The 19377-nt window shown below is 48.8% G+C and overlaps 1 protein-coding gene and 1 long non-coding RNA gene across 8 annotated transcripts in view; both read right to left on the bottom strand.

The window, feature by feature from the left end:
* Positions 1–2093: 2093 nt before the first annotated feature.
* Positions 2094–3412, bottom strand: LOC149978687 (uncharacterized). Its single transcript, XR_016485601.1, has 2 exons — positions 2612–3412; positions 2094–2569 (listed from the first exon to the last, which is right to left on the bottom strand). It is a non-coding gene; the product is annotated as an uncharacterized LOC149978687 (long non-coding RNA).
* Positions 3413–5031: 1619 nt separating this feature from the next.
* The window catches only part of LOC110512102 (axin-1), a 54627-nt gene continuing 40281 nt past the window's right edge, over positions 5032–19377 (bottom strand). For 6 of the 7 annotated variants that reach the window (XM_090194978.1, XM_090194979.1, XM_090194981.1 and 3 more), the window contains 5 exons: positions 11841–12051; positions 8898–9077; positions 8093–8344; positions 6320–6481; positions 5032–5962 (listed from right to left, as the gene is read on the bottom strand). In XM_090194978.1, coding sequence (XP_090051104.1) covers positions 5836–5962; positions 6320–6481; positions 8093–8344; positions 8898–9077; positions 11841–12051 — 932 coding nt within the window. In that variant the 3' untranslated portion in view covers positions 5032–5835. The remainder of the gene's footprint in view (positions 5963–6319; positions 6482–8092; positions 8345–8897; positions 9078–11840; positions 12052–19377) is intronic. The other variant, XM_090194983.1, reaches the window with a different exon arrangement.

The following is a 19377-nucleotide window of genomic DNA, read 5'->3' as shown; positions in this document are numbered from 1 at the left end:
CCGACCCGCTGCTTAATGGGGAAAACCGGTTGAAAGTTTCTGTCGGCTGAATGAGCGACACCGGTTGAGCGTTCCTACAGCATTTCCTTCCAGAAACCGTGAGAAAGTTGTCCGGCTGCGGGGACTGTGCCAGGGGATTTATACTACTATCTGTACTTACTGGTGGCACAGACGCGGTTTCATCCTTTCCTACACTGAAATTACCCTTGCCTAGCGATTGCGTCTGAAGCTGGGCTTGTAGCACAGCTATCCTCGCCGTAAGGCGAGTACAGCGACTGCAATTAGAAGGCATCATGTTAATGTTACTACTTAGCTTCGGCTGTTGGAGATCTAATCTACAATGGAATGGTTCAAAAATAAACATATCCAGGTGTTAGAATGGCCAAGTCAAAGTCCAGACCTGAATCCAATCGAGAATCTGTGGAAAGAACTGAAAACTGCTGTTCACAAATGCTCTCCATCCAACCTCACTGAGCTCGAGCTGTTTTGCAAGGAGGAATGGGAAAACATTTCAGTCTCTTGATGTGCAAAACTGCTAGACATACCCCAAGCGACTTACAGCTGTAATCGCAGCAAAAGGTGGCGCTACAAAGTATTAACTTAAGGGGGCTGAATAATTTTGCAAGCCCAATTTTTCAGTTTTTGATTTGTTAAAAAAGTTTGAAATATCCAATAAATGTCGTTCCACTTCATGATTGTGTCCCACTTGTTGTTGATTCTTCACAAAAAAAATACAGTTTTATATCTTTATGTTTGAAGCCTGAAATGTGGCAAAAGGTCGCAAAGTTCAAGGGGGCCGAATACTTTCGCAAGGCACTGTATATCGTGCTTCCCTAATTGATACCTTTAGCAGACTCCATGTACAGATTGGTAGAAGTGACTCGCCAGAAGCAGTGTGTTTAGGTTTTCTAGAGTGTCACTAGATCCTTTTCACATAAATCCTGACGGCCCTCGTCGACGGCGTAGCGACGGCCCTCGTCGACAACAGAATGATGCTCTACGACTCCATCAACAAGGACAGGGGTCATGTTTTATTCAATGTATTTATTGACGAAGTACCTTTTTAAAAAGAACTGTACAAGTGAATCCAGCAATCTGTGTCGTCTGTAGTTTATAAACCTCAGAGACTAGCTGGCTGGCTGGCAGCGGGTTGACGACTAAAAACATAGGAAATATGACAATGTACATATTTACATAGTGAAGAGCTCGTCCAGACCGACACAGCGTAATTGTTGGTTGAAAATAATAAACGAAAATGACAGTGATTTAAACAACAACAGCACCTAGAGGCTAATGTATGTAATGACAGGTTATGACAATCAGTGATTTGAGTTAGGATGGGATTAAAAAGGCACACACCCAGGATACACCCCCCCCCCCCCCCCTCCCCTCCCACCACCCAGGATACACCCCCCCCCCCCCCCCCCCCCCAGGATACACCCCCCCCACGATACATCCCCCCCCACCCAGGATACACCCCCCCAATACTTCCAATAATAACACAGCATTAAATACCATTCAGAAGGGGCAATGTAGTTTACAACTAAAATCAGGTATAATCCAACGTATAATCGTAAAATATATTTTATATAAAATGAGAACATGCTTGCCGATTTATTGGACAGATATTGTCGCAAGAAACAACATTTTCTCATCTAAAACGTTATAATTCAGAGGGGGAGATAGTGGGACCACCATCTTGAATTTAGAGTGGGTCACCATCTTGGATTTAGAGTGGGACCACCATCTTGGATTTAGAGTGGGTCACCATCTTGGATTTAGAGCGGGTCACCATCTTGGATTTAGAGTGGGTCACCATCTTGGATTTTTTGGGGATGAACTATTCCTATTGTGTATTTACCCTCTTCGACCAGATCTGAGTACAAGTCACCTTCAGGCACTGTTTCTCCAGAAGTTGATTTAAAACCCAATACATTTAACTCCACATTATAGATTGGACGATTGAGGGAAATTGGGATAACTAAGTTAATTTCTGCCATACAGACAGATACACAATAAAACAAGATATTTCACAACGGGACTAACTGTACGGACAGAGACAGATGTACAGACAGTGTCCAGACACAGACAGGTTACGAATGTTCTTTGGCTTTACATAGATCCACGCACCGTAGATCAGTTCATTGTAGAAATACAACTTAGTACATAGAACACACACACAGTCCAGGAACCTTGGAGTAAAAAAAAAAAACAGATCCTAAGACAGTTTCCTCTCCGGAGTGACACCTTATTCCCTATATCGCGCACTACCTCTGACCACAGCCCTATGAAACCTGGTGAAAAGTAGTGCACTATATAGTGAATAGGGTGTCACTTGAGACACATCACAGGGTTAGGGGTAAACTGATCCCAGATCTGTGCTCTGCTATGGAGCAGCTTTGATGTGAAACAGATACAGGCCCTGGGTGTCTGAGGGGAGAAGTTGGGGTGAGCTGCAGTACATTAATGATCGACAGACAGTTTTCAAATTCCAAACCGATCCCTAGCCCCCACTCCAAATCTAGGGTGTAGGGGGTTAGGGTTCAACCTAGAGTGTAGGAGGTTCAACCTAGAGTGTAGGAGGTTCAACCTAGAGTGTAGGAGGTTCAACCTAGAGTGTAGGGGGTTACAACCTAGAGTGTAGGGGAGTTCAACCTAGAGTCTAGGGGAGTTCAACCTAGAGTGTAGGGGGTTCAACCTAGAGTGTATGGGGTTACAACCTAGTGTGTAGGGGTTAGGGTTCAACCTAGAGTGTAGGGGTTAGGGTTCAACCTAGAGCGTAGGGGGTTCAACCTAGAGTGTAGGGGGTTTCAACCTAGAGTGTAGGGGTTAGGGTTCAACCTAGAGTGTAGGGGTTAGGGTTCAACCTAGAGTGTAGGGGTTAGGGTTCAACCTAGTGTGTAGGGGGTTTCAACCTAGAGTGTAGGGGGTTCAACCTAGAGTGTAGGGGGTTAGGGTTCAACCTAGAGTGTAGGGGTTAGGGTTCAACCTAGAGTGTAGGGGGGTTCAACCTAGAGTCTAGGGGTTAGGGTTCAACCTAGAGCGTAGGGGGTTCAACCTAGAGTGTAGGGGTTAGGGTTCAACCTAGAGTGTAGGGGGTTCAACCTAGAGTGTAGGGGTTAGGGTTCAACCTAGAGCGTAGGGGGTTCAACCTAGAGTGTAGGGGTTAGGGTTCAACCTAGAGCGTAGGGGGTTCAACCTAGAGCGTAGGGGGTTCAACCTAGAGCGTAGGGGGTTTCAACCTAGAGTGTAGGGGTTAGGGTTCAACCTAGAGTGTAGGGGTTAGGGTTCAACCTAGAGTGTAGGGGGTTCAACCTAGAGTGTAGGGGTTAGGGTTCAACCTAGAGCGTAGGGGGTTCAACCTAGAGCGTAGGGGGTTCAACCTAGAGTGTAGGGGGTTCAACCTAGAGCGTAGGGGGTTCAACCTAGAGTGTAGGGGGTTAGGGTTCAACCTAGAGTGTAGGGGGTTCAACCTAGAGTGTAGGGGTTAGGGTTCAACCTAGAGCGTAGGGGGTTCAACCTAGAGCGTAGGGGGTTCAACCTAGAGCGTAGGGGGTTTCAACCTAGAGTGTAGGGGTTAGGGTTCAACCTAGAGTGTAGGGGTTAGGGTTCAACCTAGAGTGTAGGGGTTAGGGTTCAACCTAGAGTGTAGGGGTTAGGGTTCAACCTAGAGTGTAGGGGTTAGGGTTCAACCTAGAGTGTAGGGGTTAGGGTTCAACCTAGTGTGTAGGGGTTAGGGTTCAACCTAGTGTGTAGGGGGTTTCAACCTAGAGTGTAGGGGTTAGGGTTCAACCTAGAGTGTAGGGGTTAGGGTTCAACCTAGAGTGTAGGGGTTAGGGTTCAACCTAGAGTGTAGGGGGTTTCAACCTAGGGTGTAGGGGATAGGGTTCAACCTAGGCTGTAGGGGGTTAGGGTTCAACCTAGGCTTAAGGGGGTTAGGGTTCAACCTAGGCTGTAGGGGGTTAGGGCTGGACATAAGTAAGAAGTTATGTCCCAAAGGGCACCCTATACCCTATATAGTGCACTACTTCTGACCAGAACTCTATGAACCCTGTTCAAACGTATCACACTACATAGGGTGCCCTTTGGGACAAACAGCCAGAGGCAGTTGAACAGGACAATAGACATGAAGCGTCTCCTGGAGATGATGTCTGGACTGCCTGGAAAACAAGATGGCAGCCCTCACAGGACTCAGCCATCTAGCTTTAAAATATACACCTTTACATAGAAAAACACAAGGAGTCCCAAACCACACCCTAACCCCCCCCACGTAGTGCACTAGCTGGGGAAATGGGGTGTAATTTGGGACAAGCCCAAGCATTGATGGTTTAGAAACACACTGGTAGCATTCCAAAAGGCACCCTATTTCACAGAGTGGACTCCTAACCTATAGGCTCTGGTTAAAAGTAGTGCACTAGAAAGGGAATAGGATGCCATTAGCCAAAGGGCTCTGGTTAAAAGTAGTGCACTAGAAAGGGAATAGGGTGCCATTAGCCAAAGGGCTCTGGTTAAAAGTAGTGCACTAGAAAGGGAATAGGATGCCATTAGCCAAAGGGCTCTGGTTAAAAGTAGTGCACTAGAAAGGGAATAGGATGCCATTAGCCAAAAGGCTCTGGTTAAAAGTAGTGCACTAGAAAGGGAATAGGATGCCATTTGGGACTCTTACCCCAGCCTGTACATGTGTTAAAACCTACTAGTACCTGTACATTACCCACCCAGAAACAGCACTAATAACGTCTACAGGTAAACAGACTACTTCCTCCTTTGATGTCCGTAGGCGTAGCGTTGTATCAAAAATATACAGCTGCAGTAAACCGGTTTTTATACAAGAATGCTGTGACATCACTAGGTGACATCACGGGATGGAGCGTGAAGGTTCTTTATGATGTCATAATGATGTCTACGTGTTGAGGAGATGAAGGCCTCCCGGTGAAAATCCTCACCGTGTCACGCCTCAAACAGCAGCCTATTCCCTATAGTGACCAGGGACCGTAGGGCTTTTATTTTGAAACACAAAAAACACACCGTCTCTCAGCTCCAAATGATTTTAAATTATTCCCAGGCATAATATATAGATATTTGATTGTATACAAATGTAAGCAAGGTTTGAAATTAGTATGTTTTAGTCAAATTCTCTCTTTGTTTGGGCTTGTTGCAGTCCATTTGCATTCCACTAATGATATGTAATTATATTCAGGTCCCCTGACCAGCCACTCAAGAAAATAAAAAAATCCACCTGTGGCTGAATCTAGATGATGATCACTGGCCTCTAGGGTGCTATTTGGGCCGCATAAATCCCCTCTGCCCCCTCAGTGACGAGTCTAGGGACTGAAGGGAGTGAGATTCCGGAATGGAACTCAGCCGTCATCCTGTTCCGAGCACCATGTGGTCTCCATAGCAACTTAGCAGCAGCTGGTTCTGGAAGGAGAACAACAACTCCTCCCCCAGAGCAGGATAGGAAGACTGTTTAGAACAGCTTTTCACCCTGTTCATCCCTCCATCCTTCTGTCTCATCCTCCTTTCCAAACGTGTGTTCCTCTACGCTGGAACCAGGAGGCAGTGACATGCTGTACCATTCCATTCTTCTGTCTCACCCCCCCCCTCCTTTACACCCCACTCCCGCTCCTCCTCTTCCAAAAGCACTCTCCACCTCTTCATCCCCCCCCCCCCGCTCCTCCTCTTCCAAAAGCACTCTCCACCTCTTCATCCCCCCCCCCCCGCTCCTCCTCTTCCAAAAGCACTCTCTCCACCTCTTCATCCGATCCGGTTCAGTCTTTTCTCTGCGTCATTGTTCCTTCCTCCACCTCCTACTTCCTCCCGGCTCCATTTCCTGTTTCAGTCCACCTTCTCTACCTTACCGATGATCTTCTCCTCGTAGATGGGCAAGACAGCGTCGTCCTCTTTGACTTCCTCAAACACCACGCCGCAGTCAAACTCATCACTCACCTTCTTAAAGTAGAACCTAGAAGACACACACACAATGAGTCAACACACACAATAAATCACACACACAATAAATCAACACACACACAATAAATCAACACACACACAATAAATCAACACACACACAATAAATCAACACACACACACAGTGAATCAACACACACACACACAGTGAATCAACACACACACACTGTGAATCAACACACAAGTAGTGCCCTACGTAGGGAACAGGGTTAGAAGACAGGACTTCATCGTCCACCCTGTTCCCTTCATAGGGCCCATAGGGTTCAGGTCACAAGTAGTGCCCTACGTAGGGGACAGGGTTAGAAGTAGTGCCCTACGTAGGGGACAGGGTTAGAAGTAGTGCCCTACTCACCTGTAGAAGCCCTTCTTGGTGAGTAGCTCCTTGAACTGTCCCAGGGTCACCACGCAACCTTTGGCCGTGGTGCGGTAGGGGATTGGCTCACCACAGAAGTAGTACGCCACAGTTACGTTCTCACACTGTGACCCCTGCTTCTTACTGCTTAGAGACTTCTGTCTGGAGGAGAGGAGACAGACAGCACTGCTTAAAGACTTCTGTCTGGAGGAGAGGAGACAGACAGCACTACTTAAAGACTTCTGTCTGGAGGAGAGGAGACAGACAGCACTGCTTAGAGACTTCTGTCTGGAGGAGAGGAGACAGACAGCACTGCTTAGAGACTTCTGTCTGGAGGAGAGGAGACAGACAGCACTGCTTAAAGACTTCTGTCTGGAGGAGAGGAGACAGACAGCACTGCTTAGAGACTTCTGTCTGGAGGAGAGGAGACAGACAGCACTGCTTAGAGACTTCTGTCTGGAGGAGAGGAGACAGACAGACAGCACTGCTTAAAGACTTCTGTCTGGAGGAGAGGAGACAGACAGACAGAACTGCTTAAAGACTTCTGTCTGGAGGAGAGGAGACAGACAGCACTGCTTAGAGACTTCTGTCTGGAGGAGAGGAGACAGACAGCACTGCTTAAAGACTTCTGTCTTGAGGAGAGGAGACAGACAGACAGCACTGCTTAAAGACTTCTGTCTGGAGGAGAGGAGACAGACAGCACTGCTTAAAGACTTCTGTCTTGAGGAGAGGAGACAGACAGCACTGCTTAAAGACTTCTGTCTGGAGGAGAGGAGACAGACAGCACTGCTTAAAGACTTCTGTCTGGAGGAGAGGAGAGAGACAGCACTGCTTAGAGACTTCTGTCTGGAGGAGAGGAGACAGACAGCACTGCTTAAAGACTTCTGTCTTGAGGAGAGGAGACAGACAGACAGCACTGCTTAAAGACTTCTGTCTGGAGGAGAGGAGACAGACAGCACTGCTTAAAGACTTCTGTCTTGAGGAGAGGAGACAGACAGCACTGCTTAAAGACTTCTGTCTGGAGGAGAGGAGACAGACAGCACTGCTTAAAGACTTCTGTCTGGAGGAGAGGAGACAGACAGCACTGCTTAAAGACTTCTGTCTGGAGGAGAGGAGAGAGACAGCACTGCTTAAAGACTTCTGTCTGGAGGAGAGGAGACATGAGACATGAGACAGACAGCACTGCTTAAAGACTTCTGTCTGGAGGAGAGGAGACAGACAGCACTGCTTAAAGACTTCTGTCTGGAGGAGAGGAGACAGACAGCACTGCTTAAAGACTTCTGTCTGGAGGAGAGGAGACAGACAGCACTGCTTAAAGACTTCTGTCTGGAGGAGAGGAGACAGACAGCACTGCTTAAAGACTTCTGTCTGGAGGAGAGGAGAGAGACAGCACTGCTTATAGACTTCTGTCTGGAGGAGAGGAGACAGACAGCACTGCTTAAAGACTTCTGTCTGGAGGAGAGGAGAGAGACAGCACTGCTTAAAGACTTCTGTCTGGAGGAGAGGAGACATGAGACATGAGACAGACAGCACTGCTTAAAGACTTCTGTCTGGAGGAGAGGAGATATGAGACATGAGACAGACAGCACTGCTTAAAGACTTCTGTCTGGAGGAGAGGAGACAGACAGCACTGATTAAAGACTTCTGTCTGGAGGAGAGATGGAGACATGAGACAGACAGCACTGCTTAAAGACTTAAAGGCCTCCTGCTAGAACCCCCTGATCCTAATCAACACTAACCCCTCGTTCCAACCTCAACCCCTCCTCCTCTTACCTCTGTTTAGCCTGCAGCAGGGCGGTTCTCCTCCTCTCCTCCTCCAGTCTCCTCCGGGCCTCCTCTAGCTGAGTGAGGGGGTTGGGTGCGGGATTGGGGGGCATGGTGGGGTCCTGGATGAAGGGGTGGGAGGGCTGCACGTTGTTCCGCAACTGGGCGCTCACCCAGGGGTGCACTGCCCCAGGACGCTCCACAGAGCTGGGTCTCAACAGCTCCACACTCCCCTGGGTCTTCCTGGAGCCTGTGGTACTCCTAGAGGGGAGAGAGAGAGAGAGAGAGAAGGAAACCGAGGGGGGGAGAGAGAGAGGGGGAGAGAGAAAGAGGGAGAGTGAAGGGGAGCGAGAGAGAAAGAGGGAGAGTGAAGGGGAACGAGAGAGAAAGAGGGAGAGTGAAGGGGAGCGAGAGAGAAAGAGGGAGAGTGAAGGGGAGCGAGAGAGAAAGAGGGAGAGTGAAGGGGAGCGAGAGAGAAAGAGGGAGAGTGAAGGGGAGCGAGAGAGAAAGAGGGAGAGTGAAGGGGAGCGAGAGAGAAAGAGGGGGGGGTGGGAGAGAAAGAGGGAGAGTGAAGGGGAGCGAGAGAGAAAGAGGGAGAGTGAAGGGGAACGAGAGAGAAAGAGGGAGAGTGAAGGGGAGCGAGAGAGAAAGAGGGAGAGTGAAGGGGAGCGAGAGAGAAAGAGGGGGGGATGGGAGAGAAAGAGGGAGAGTGAAGGGGAGCGAGAGAGAAAGAGAAGGTTAGTTAACATTGGAGTAAGTGAGGGACTGAGAGAGTGCGTCCTACTGTGTGTGTGTGTGTGTGTGTGTGTGTTACCCGTGTGTGTTCTTTTTGTGTCGTAGTGCCTCCCCCTCCATCATCCACTGCAGTATCTTGTGGTTTCTCTCCAGGTCCTCCAGCGGTACCTGGGCCTCCTGGACACGCCCCTCATCACCTTTACCTGTCGGCTCCGCCCCCTTCTTAGAGCCACGCTTCGATAGGGTGCTGCCCTTACTGCTGGGGTGCAGGGAACACACACACACACACAGGTCAGAATGGTGATACACGGGTCAGAATGGTGATGGTCCACATGATTAAGACTAGCTAGTTGACAGCGTTCTACATTAGTAAGACTAGCTAGTGGACAGTGTTCTACATTAGTAAGACTAGCTAGTTGACAGGGTTCTACATCAGTAAGACTAGCTAGTGGACAGCGTTCTGCATTAGTAAGACTAGCTAGTGGACAGTGTTCTACATCAGTAAGACTAGCTAGTGGACAGTGTTCTACATTAGTAAGACTAGCTAGTGGACAGTGTTCTACATCAGTAAGACTAGCTAGTGGACAGAGTTCTACATTAGTAAGACTAGCTAGTGGACAGTGTTCTACATCAGTAAGACTAGCTAGTGGACAGTGTTCTACATCAGTAAGACTAGCTAGTTGACAGCGTTCTACATCAGTAAGACTAGCTAGTGGACAGTGTCCTACATGATTAAGACTAGCTAGTGGACAGTGTTCTACATTAGTAAGACTAGCTAGTGGACAGTGTTCTACATTAGTAAGACTAGCTAGTTGACAGCGTTCTACATCAGTAAGACTAGCTAGTGGACAGTGTCCTACATGATTAAGACTAGCTAGTGGACAGTGTTCTACATCAGTAAGACTAGCTAGTGGACAGGGTTCTACATCAGTAAGACTAGCTAGTGGACAGTGTCCTACATCAGTAAGACTAGCTAGTGGACAGTGTTCTACATTAGTAAGACTAGCTAGTGGACAGTGTTCTACATCAGTAAGACTAGCTAGTGGACAGTGTTCTACATTAGTAAGACTAGCTAGTGGACAGTGTTCTACATCAGTAAGACTAGCTAGTGGACAGGGTTCTACATCAGTAAGACTAGCTAGTGGACAGTGTTCTACATTAGTAAGACTAGCTAGTTGACAGGGTTCTACATCAGTAAGACTAGCTAGTGGACAGCGTTCTGCATTAGTAAGACTAGCTAGTGGACAGTGTTCTACATCAGTAAGACTAGCTAGTGGACAGTGTTCTACATTAGTAAGACTAGCTAGTGGACAGTGTTCTACATCAGTAAGACTAGCTAGTGGACAGAGTTCTACATTAGTAAGACTAGCTAGTGGACAGTGTTCTACATCAGTAAGACTAGCTAGTGGACAGTGTTCTACATCAGTAAGACTAGCTAGTTGACAGCGTTCTACATCAGTAAGACTAGCTAGTGGACAGTGTCCTACATGATTAAGACTAGCTAGTGGACAGTGTTCTACATTAGTAAGACTAGCTAGTGGACAGTGTTCTACATTAGTAAGACTAGCTAGTTGACAGCGTTCTACATCAGTAAGACTAGCTAGTGGACAGTGTCCTACATGATTAAGACTAGCTAGTGGACAGTGTTCTACATCAGTAAGACTAGCTAGTGGACAGTGTCCTACATCAGTAAGACTAGCTAGTGGACAGTGTTCTACATTAGTAAGACTAGCTAGTGGACAGTGTTCTACATCAGTAAGACTAGCTAGTGGACAGTGTTCTACATTAGTAAGACTAGCTAGTGGACAGTGTTCTACATCAGTAAGACTAGCTAGTGGACAGGGTTCTACATCAGTAAGACTAGCTAGTGGACAGTGTTCTACATCAGTAAGACTAGCTAGTGGACAGTGTTCTACATCAGTAAGACTAGCTAGTGGACAGTGTTCTACATTAGTAAGACTAGCTAGTTGACAGCGTTCTACATCAGTAAGACTAGCTAGTGGACAGTGTTCTGCATTAGTAAGACTAGCTAGTGGACAGTGTTCTGCATTAGTAAGACTAGCTAGTGGACAGTGTTCTACATCAGTAAGACTAGCTAGTTGACAGTGTTCTGCATTAGTAAGACTAGCTAGTGGACAGTGTTCTACATTAGTAAGGCTAGCTAGTGGACAGAGTTCTACATTAGTAAGACTAGCTAGTGGACAGAGTTCTACATTAGTAAGACTAGCTAGTGGACAGCGTTCTGCATTAGTAAGACTAGCTAGTGGACAGTGTTCTACATGATTAAGACTAGCTAGTGGACAGTGTTCTACATCAGTAAGACTAGCTAGTGGACAGTGTTCTACATCAGTAAGACTAGCTAGTGGACAGTGTTCTGCATTAGTAAGACTAGCTAGTGGACAGTGTTCTACATTAGTAAGGCTAGCTAGTGGACAGAGTTCTACATTAGTAAGACAAGCTAGTGGACAGTGTTCTACATTAGTAAGGCTAGCTAGTGGACAGAGTTCTACATTAGTAAGGCTAGCTAGTGGACAGTGTTCTACATTAGTAAGGCTAGCTAGTGGACAGAGTTCTACATTAGTGAGACTAGCTAGTGGACAGAGTTCTACATTAGTAAGACAAGCTAGTGGACAGTGTTCTACATTAGTAAGGCTAGCTAGTGGACAGTGTTCTACATTAGTAAGGCTAGCTACTGGACAGAGTTCTACATTAGTAAGACTAGCTAGTGGACAGAGTTCTACATTAGTAAGACAAGCTAGTGGACAGTGTTCTACATTAGTAAGACTAGCTAGTGGACAGTGTTCTACATTAGTAAGGCTAGCTACTGGACAGAGTTCTACATTAGTAAGACTAGCTAGTGGACAGTGTTCTACATGATTAAGACTAGCTAGTGGACAGCGTTCTACATTAGTAAGGCTGAACTGTTCTAGTCATGAAAATCGTGACTTGAGTCCGAGATTAGTTCGAGTCCTAGCCTCAAGTACAACAACACTGATAACCCATAACCCCCCCAGGTACTAACCTATAGCCCATTGCGTCCATGGTCCCAGCCCCATCTGCGTAGTTGCGTCCCTTCCCGGTAGAGTAGTGGTGGGCCTCCCCGTTCCACAGGCCACTCCCCTGGGTCCTGGAGCCTCCTCCTCCACCACCCAGCACCACCTCATCCATCTGGGGCTCTTTGGGCTTGGTGCCCCCTGGGGGGTAGTGGTAGCCATGCTTGTGGTGGTACACACCTGAGGGAACAGAGACATGTAGGTTAACTAACTAGAACTCTACCTCTTAACCCAACAAAGATGCTGGTAGCCATGCTGGTGGCCATGCTGGTAGTCATGCTGGTAGTCATGCTGGTGGCCATGCTGGTGGCCATGCTGGTAGCCATGCTGGTAGCCATGCTGGTAGCCATGCTGGTAGCCATGCTGGTAACCATGCTGGTGGCCATGCTGGTGGCCATGCTGGTAACCATGCTGGTAGCCATGCTGGTAACCATGCTGGTAGCCATGCTGGTAGCCATGCTGGTAACCATGCTGGTAGCCATGCTGGTAGCCATGCTGGTAGCCATGCTGGTAGCCATGCTGGTAACCATGCTGGTAACCATGCTGGTAACCATGCTGGTAGCCATGCTGGTAACCATGCTGGTAGCCATGCTGGTAACCATGCTGGTAGCCATGCTGGTAGCCATGCTGGTTACCATGCTGGTAGCCATGCTGGTAGCCATGCTGGTAACCATGCTGGTAGCCATGCTGGTAGCCATGCTGGTAACCATGCTGGTAGCCATGCTGGTAGCCATGCTGGTAACCATGCTGGTAGCCATGCTGGTAACCATGCTGGTAGCCATGCTGGTAGCCATGCTGGTAGCCATGCTGGTTGCCATGCTGGTAACCATGCTGGTAGCCATGCTGGTAGCCATGCTGGTGGCCATGTGGTGGAACAGCCTTTATGGACACACTCAAAAAGAGATTGGTTTAGCGGTGGTCTTTGGTACATTTCACCTCTGTACCTGGGCCTGTACTTATAAAGCCTCTCAGGATAAGAGTGCTGATCTAGGATCAGATTGACCTTTGAAATCATAAAGAATATGATTCTATGGACAGCACTCCTACTCTGATGTTCTGTTGGTTGAATACACTCCATCACATTGATTATTCAACGTCAACACTGTACGTACGTAGACTACTGAGCTTGTCTGATGCTTTAAGCACGGAGATACAAAAAAAAAATGACTGAAGAGGGAGCTCCACTCCCCTACACTCTAACCACTAGACTACCTGCCGCCCCTCCACTCTAACCACTAGACTACCTGCCGCCCCTCCACTCTAACCACTAGGCTACCTGTCGTCCCTCCACTCTAACCACTAGACTACCTGCCGCCCCTCCACTCTAACCACTAGGCTACCCTGCCGCCTCTCCACTCTAACCACTAGGCTACCCTGCCGCCTCTCCACTCTAACCACTAGGCTACCTGTCGTCCCTACACTCTAACCACTAGGCTACCTGCCGCCTCTACACTCTAACCACCAGGCTACCTGCCGCCCCTCTACTCTAACCACTAGGCTACCTGCCGCCCCTACACTCTAACCACCAGGCTACCTGCCGCCCCTACACTCTAACCACCAGGCTACCTGCCGCCCCTACACTCTAACCACTAGGCTACCTGCCGCCCCTACACTATAACCACTAGGCTACCTGAAGCCCCTACACTCTAACCACCAGGCTACCTGTCGCCCCTACACTCTAACCACTAGACTACCTGTCGCCCCTACACTCTAACCACTAGGCTACCTAACGCCCCTACACTCTAACCACCAGGTTACCTAACGCCCCTACACTCTAACCACTAGGCTACCTGCCGCCCCTACACTCTAACCACCAGGCTACCTGTCGCCCCTACACTCTAACCACCAGGCTACCTGTCGCCCCTACACTCTAACCACTAGGCTACCTGTCGCCCCTACACTCTAACCACTAGGCTACCTGCCGCCCCTACACTCTAAACACTAGGCTACCTGCCGCCTCTACACTCTAACCACTAGGCTACCTGCCGCCCCTACACTCTAACCACTAGGCTACCTGCCGCCCCAACACTCTAACCACTAGGCTACCTGCCGCCCCTACACTCTAACCACTAGGCTACCTGCCGCCCCAACACTCTAACCACTAGGCTACCTGCCGGCCCTACACTCTAACCACTAGGCTACCTGTCGCCCCTACACTCTAACCACTAGACTACCTGCCGCCCCTACACTCTAAACACTAGGCTACCTGTCGCCCCTACACTCTAACCACTAGACTACCTGCCGCCCCTACACTCTAAACACTAGGCTACCTGTCGCCCCTACACTCTAACCACTAGACTACCTGCCACCCCTACACTCTAAACACCAGGTTACCTAACGCCCCTACACTCTAACCACCAGGCTACCTGTCGCCCCTACACTCTAACCACCAGGCTACCTAACGCCCCTACACTCTAACCACCAGGTTACCTAACGCCCCTACACTCTAACCACTAGGCTACCTGCCGCCCCTACACTCTAACCACTAGGCTACCTGCCGCCTCTACACTCTAACCACTAGGCTACCTGCCGCCCCTACACTCTAACCACTAGGTTACCTGCCGCCCCTACACTCTAACCACTAGGCTACCTGCCGCCCCTACACTCTAACCACTAGGCTACCTGCCGCCCCTACACTCTAACCACTAGGCTACCTGCCGCCCCTACACTCTAACCACTAGGCTACCTGCCGCCACTACACTCTAACCACTAGGCTACCTGCCGCCCCTACACTCTAACCACTAGGCTACCTGCCGCCACTACACTCTAACCACTAGGCTACCTGCCGCCCCAACACTCTAACCACTAGGCTACCTAACGGCCCTACACTCTAACCACCAGGTTACCTAACGCCCCTACACTCTAACCACTAGGCTACCTGCCGCCCCTACACTCTAACCACTAGGCTACCTGCCGCCCCTACACTCTAACCACTAGGCTACCTAACGGCCCTACACTCTAACCACCAGGTTACCTAACGCCCCTACACTCTAACCACCAGGCTACCTAACGGCCCTACACTCTAACCACCAGGTTACCTAACGCCCCTACACTAACCACTAGGCTACCTGTCGCCCCTACACTCTAACCACCAGGTTACCTAACGCCCCTACACTCTAACCACTAGGCTACCTGCCGCCCCTACACTCTAACCACTAGACTACCTAACGCCCCTACACTCTAACCACTAGGCTACCTAACGCCCCTACACTCTAACCACTAGGCTACCTGCCGCCCCTACACTCTAACCACTAGGCTACCTGTCGCCCCTACACTCTAACCACCAGGTTACCTAACGCCCCTACACTCTAACCACTAGGCTACCTGTCGCCCCTACACTCTAACCACCAGGTTACCTAACGCCCCTACACTCTAACCACTAGGCTACCTGTCGCCCCTACACTCTAACCACCAGGTTACCTAACGCCTCTACACTCTAACCACTAGGCTACCTGCCGCCCCTACACTCTAACCACCAGGTTACCTAACGCCCCTACACTCTAACCACTAGGCTACCTGCCGCCCCTACACTCTAACCACTAGGCTACCTGCCACCCCTACACTCTAACCACCAGGTTACCTAACGCCCCTACACTCTAACCACTAGGTTACCTAACGCCTCTACACTCTAACCACTAGGCTACCTGCCGCCCCTACACTCTAACCACTAGGCTACCTAACGGCCCTACACTCTAACCACTAGGCTACCTGCCGCCCCTACACTCTAACCACTAGGCTACCTGCCGCCCCTACACTCTAACCACTAGGCTACCTGCCGCCTCTACACTCTAACCACTAGGCTACCTGCCGCCCCTACACTCTAACCACTAGGCTACCTAACGCCCCTACACTCTAACCACTAGGCTACCTGCCACCCCTACACTCTAACCACTAGGCTACCTGCCGCCCCTACACTCTAACCACTAGGCTACCTGCCGCCCCTACACTCTAACCACCAGGTTACCTGCCACCCCTACACTCTAACCACTAGGCTACCTGCCGCCCCTACACTCTAACCACTAGGCTACCTAACGCCCCTACACTCTAACCACTAGGCTACCTAACGCCCCTACACTCTAACCACTAGGCTACCTAACGCCCCTACACTCTAACCACTAGGCTACCGCCCTCAATGTCACGTGGCTAATAAACAAATTATATCTAAATGAAAATAATACAAATCTAAAAACTAACTTCTATTGCCATGACCATTATGTAACAACAGCCCGACATAAACCAACTGATAAAAAACATGGCGCCCTGAAAATATCCTGATAAAAAACATGGCGCCCTGCAGGTAGAAAATATCCTGATAAAAAACATGGCGCCCTGAAAATATCCTGATAAAAAACATGGCTCCCTGAAAATATCCTGATAAAAAACATGGCGCCCTGAAAATATCCTGATAAAAAACATGGCACCCTGAAAATATCCTGATAAAAAACATGGCGCCCTGAAAATATCCTGATAAAAAACATGGCGCCCTGAAAATATCCTGATAAAAAACATGGCGCCCTGAAAATATCCTGATAAAAAACATGGCGCCCTGAAAATATCCTGATAAAAAACATGGCTCCCTGAAAATATCCTGATAAAAAACATGGCGCCCTGAAAATATCCTGATAAAAAACATGGCGCCCTGAAAATATCCTGATAAAAAACATGGCGCCCTGAAAATATCCTGATAAAAAATAAATATTCTATAAATCACATTGGCTCCGCATGGGATGTCTGTGAGGAACTGGAAACACTGTATCAACTATTAACTTCGTCCAGCCCGATCATGCTAACAACCTTACCACACTGTATAAAATATTCTGCCACCTCAGAGTTTCCCACGCCAGCGAGCTAAGAAGTAATCAGGTAGGTCTATTTTATGACATTTTCACCGGATCAGAGCATTACATCCCCCCCCCCCAACATGCTGAGTGGTTATCGAAAAGAGAGAGAGCTGGTAACATTTTTCAAATAGGCTACATTGAGGGACTATAGTCATTCTCAATGAAGTGAAGAACAAATGACTCTGAGAAGCTCCACAGTGATGCTGCTTTAAGCCAATCAGAAATACAATACCCATTTATATGCCTACATTTGCCTGCAGGCCAGGTAGCCTATAGGACTACTACTATGTGTAATCAGGCCAGGCAGCCTATAGGACTACTACTATTCAGGCCAGGTAGCCTATAGGACTACTACTATTCAGGCCAGGGAACCTATAGGACTACTACTATTCAGGCCAGGGAGCCTATAGGACTACTACTATGTGAAATCAGGCCAGGTAGCCTATAGGACTACTACTAATCAGGCCAGGTAGCCTATAGGACTACTACTAATCAGGCCAGGTAGCCTATATGACTACTTCTATGTGTAATCAGGCCAGGTAGCCTATAGGACTACTACTATTCAGGCCAGGGAACCTATAGGACTACTACTATTCAGGCCAGGGAGCCTATAGGACTACTACTATGTGAAATCAGGCCAGGTAGCCTATAGGACTACTACTAATCAGGCCAGGTAGCCTATAGGACTACTACTAATCAGGCCAGGTAGCCTATATGACTACTTCTATGTGTAATCAGGCCAGGTAGCCTATAGGACTACTACTAATCAGGCCAGGTAGCCTATAGGACTACTACTATGTGTAATGAGGCCAGGTAGCCTATAGGACTACTACTATGTGTAATCAGGCCAGGTAGCCTATAGGACTACTTCTATGTGTAATCAGGCCAGGTAGCCTATAGGACTACTTCTATGTGTAATCAGGCCAGGTAGCCTATAGGACTACTACTAATCAGGCCAGGTAGCCTATAGGACTACTACTATGTGTAATGAGGCCAGGTAGCCTATAGGACTACTACTATGTGTAATCAGGTAGCCTATAGGACTACTACTATGTGTAATCAGGTAGCCTATAGGACTACTACTATGTGTAATCAGGTAGCCTATAGGACTACTACTATGTGTAATCAGGTAGCCTATAGGACTACTACTATGTGTAATCAGGCCAGGTAGCCTATAGGACTACTACGATGTGTAATCAGGTAGCCTATAGGACTACTACTATGTGAAATCAGGTAACCTATAGGACTACTACTATGTGAAATCAGGTAGCCTATAGGACTACTACTATGTGTAATCAGGCCAGGTAGCCTATTGGACTACTACTATGTGTAATCAGGCCAGGTAGCCTATAGGACTACTACTATTCAGGCCAGGTAGCCTATAGGACTACTACTATTCAGGCCAGGTAGCCTATAGGACTACTATGTGTAATCAGGCCAGGTAGCCTATAGGACTACTATGTGTAATCAGGCCAGGTAGCCTATAGGACTACTACTATTCAGGCCAGGTAGCCTATAGGACTACTACTATGTGTAATCAGGCCAGGTAGCCTATAGGACTACTTCGATGTGTAATCAGGTGTGTGTCGTTACTCAAGATTGACAGGATCGCTACAAACAAAAGACAATGAATTAATTGAGAACTCGTAAATGGAATTAAATAATCCAAAACTTTTTTCCTGATAAGTGTAGCCTGTGTGCTCTGTAAACAACATGTCCACCCAAACAACAACAACGGGAAGACTAGAATATTATTGAATGCATTAACAAGAAAACAGGCCTCCGCATTAGACTAGTCCACTCAGACAGGCCTCCGCCAATGGACTAGTCCACTCAGACAGGCCTCCGCCAATGGACTAGTCCACTCAGACAGGCCTCCGCCAATGGACTAGTCCACTCAGACAGGCCTCCGCATTAGACTAGTCCACTCAGACAGGCCTCCGCCAATGGACTAGTCCACCCAGACAGGCCTCCGCATTAGACTAGTCCACTCAGACAGGCCTCCGCCAATGGACTAGTCCACCCAGACAGGCCTCCGCAATGGACTAGTCCACCCAGACAGGCCTCCGCAATGGACTAGTCCACCCAGACAGGCCTCCGCAATGGACTAGTCCACTCAGACAGGCCTCCGCAATGGACTAGTCCACTCAGACAGGCCTCCGCAATGGACTAGTCCACCCAGACAGGCCTCCGCAATGGACTAGTCCACCCAGACAGGCCTCCGCATTAGACTAATCCACCCAGACAGGCCTCCGCATTAGACTAGTCCACCCAGACAGGCCTCCGCATTAGACTAGTCCACTCAGACAGGCCTCCGCAATGGACTAGTCCACCCAGACAGGCCTCCGCAATGGACTAGTCCACCCAGACAGGCCTCCGCCAATGGACTAGTCCACTCAGACAGGCCTCCGCAATGGACTAGTCCACTCAGACAGGCCTCCGCAATGGACTAGTCCACCCAGACAGGCCTCCGCAATGGACTAGTCCACCCAGACAGGCCTCCGCAATGGACTAGTCCACCCAGACAGGCCTCCGCAATGGACTAGTCAACCCAGACAGGCCTCCGCCAATGGACTAGTCCACCCAGACAGGCCTCCGCAATGGACTAGTCCACCCAGACAGGCCTCCGCATTAGACTAATCCACCCAGACAGGCCTCCGCATTA

The sequence above is a fragment of the Oncorhynchus mykiss genome, chromosome 13 (assembly GCF_057628025.1).
Source record: "Oncorhynchus mykiss isolate SJ-2025 chromosome 13, ASM5762802v1, whole genome shotgun sequence".
Taxonomy (NCBI): Eukaryota; Metazoa; Chordata; class Actinopteri; order Salmoniformes; family Salmonidae; genus Oncorhynchus; species Oncorhynchus mykiss.
The sequence above is the reverse complement of the archived record's forward strand: the minus strand, read 5'-3'. Positions and strand labels throughout refer to the sequence as shown.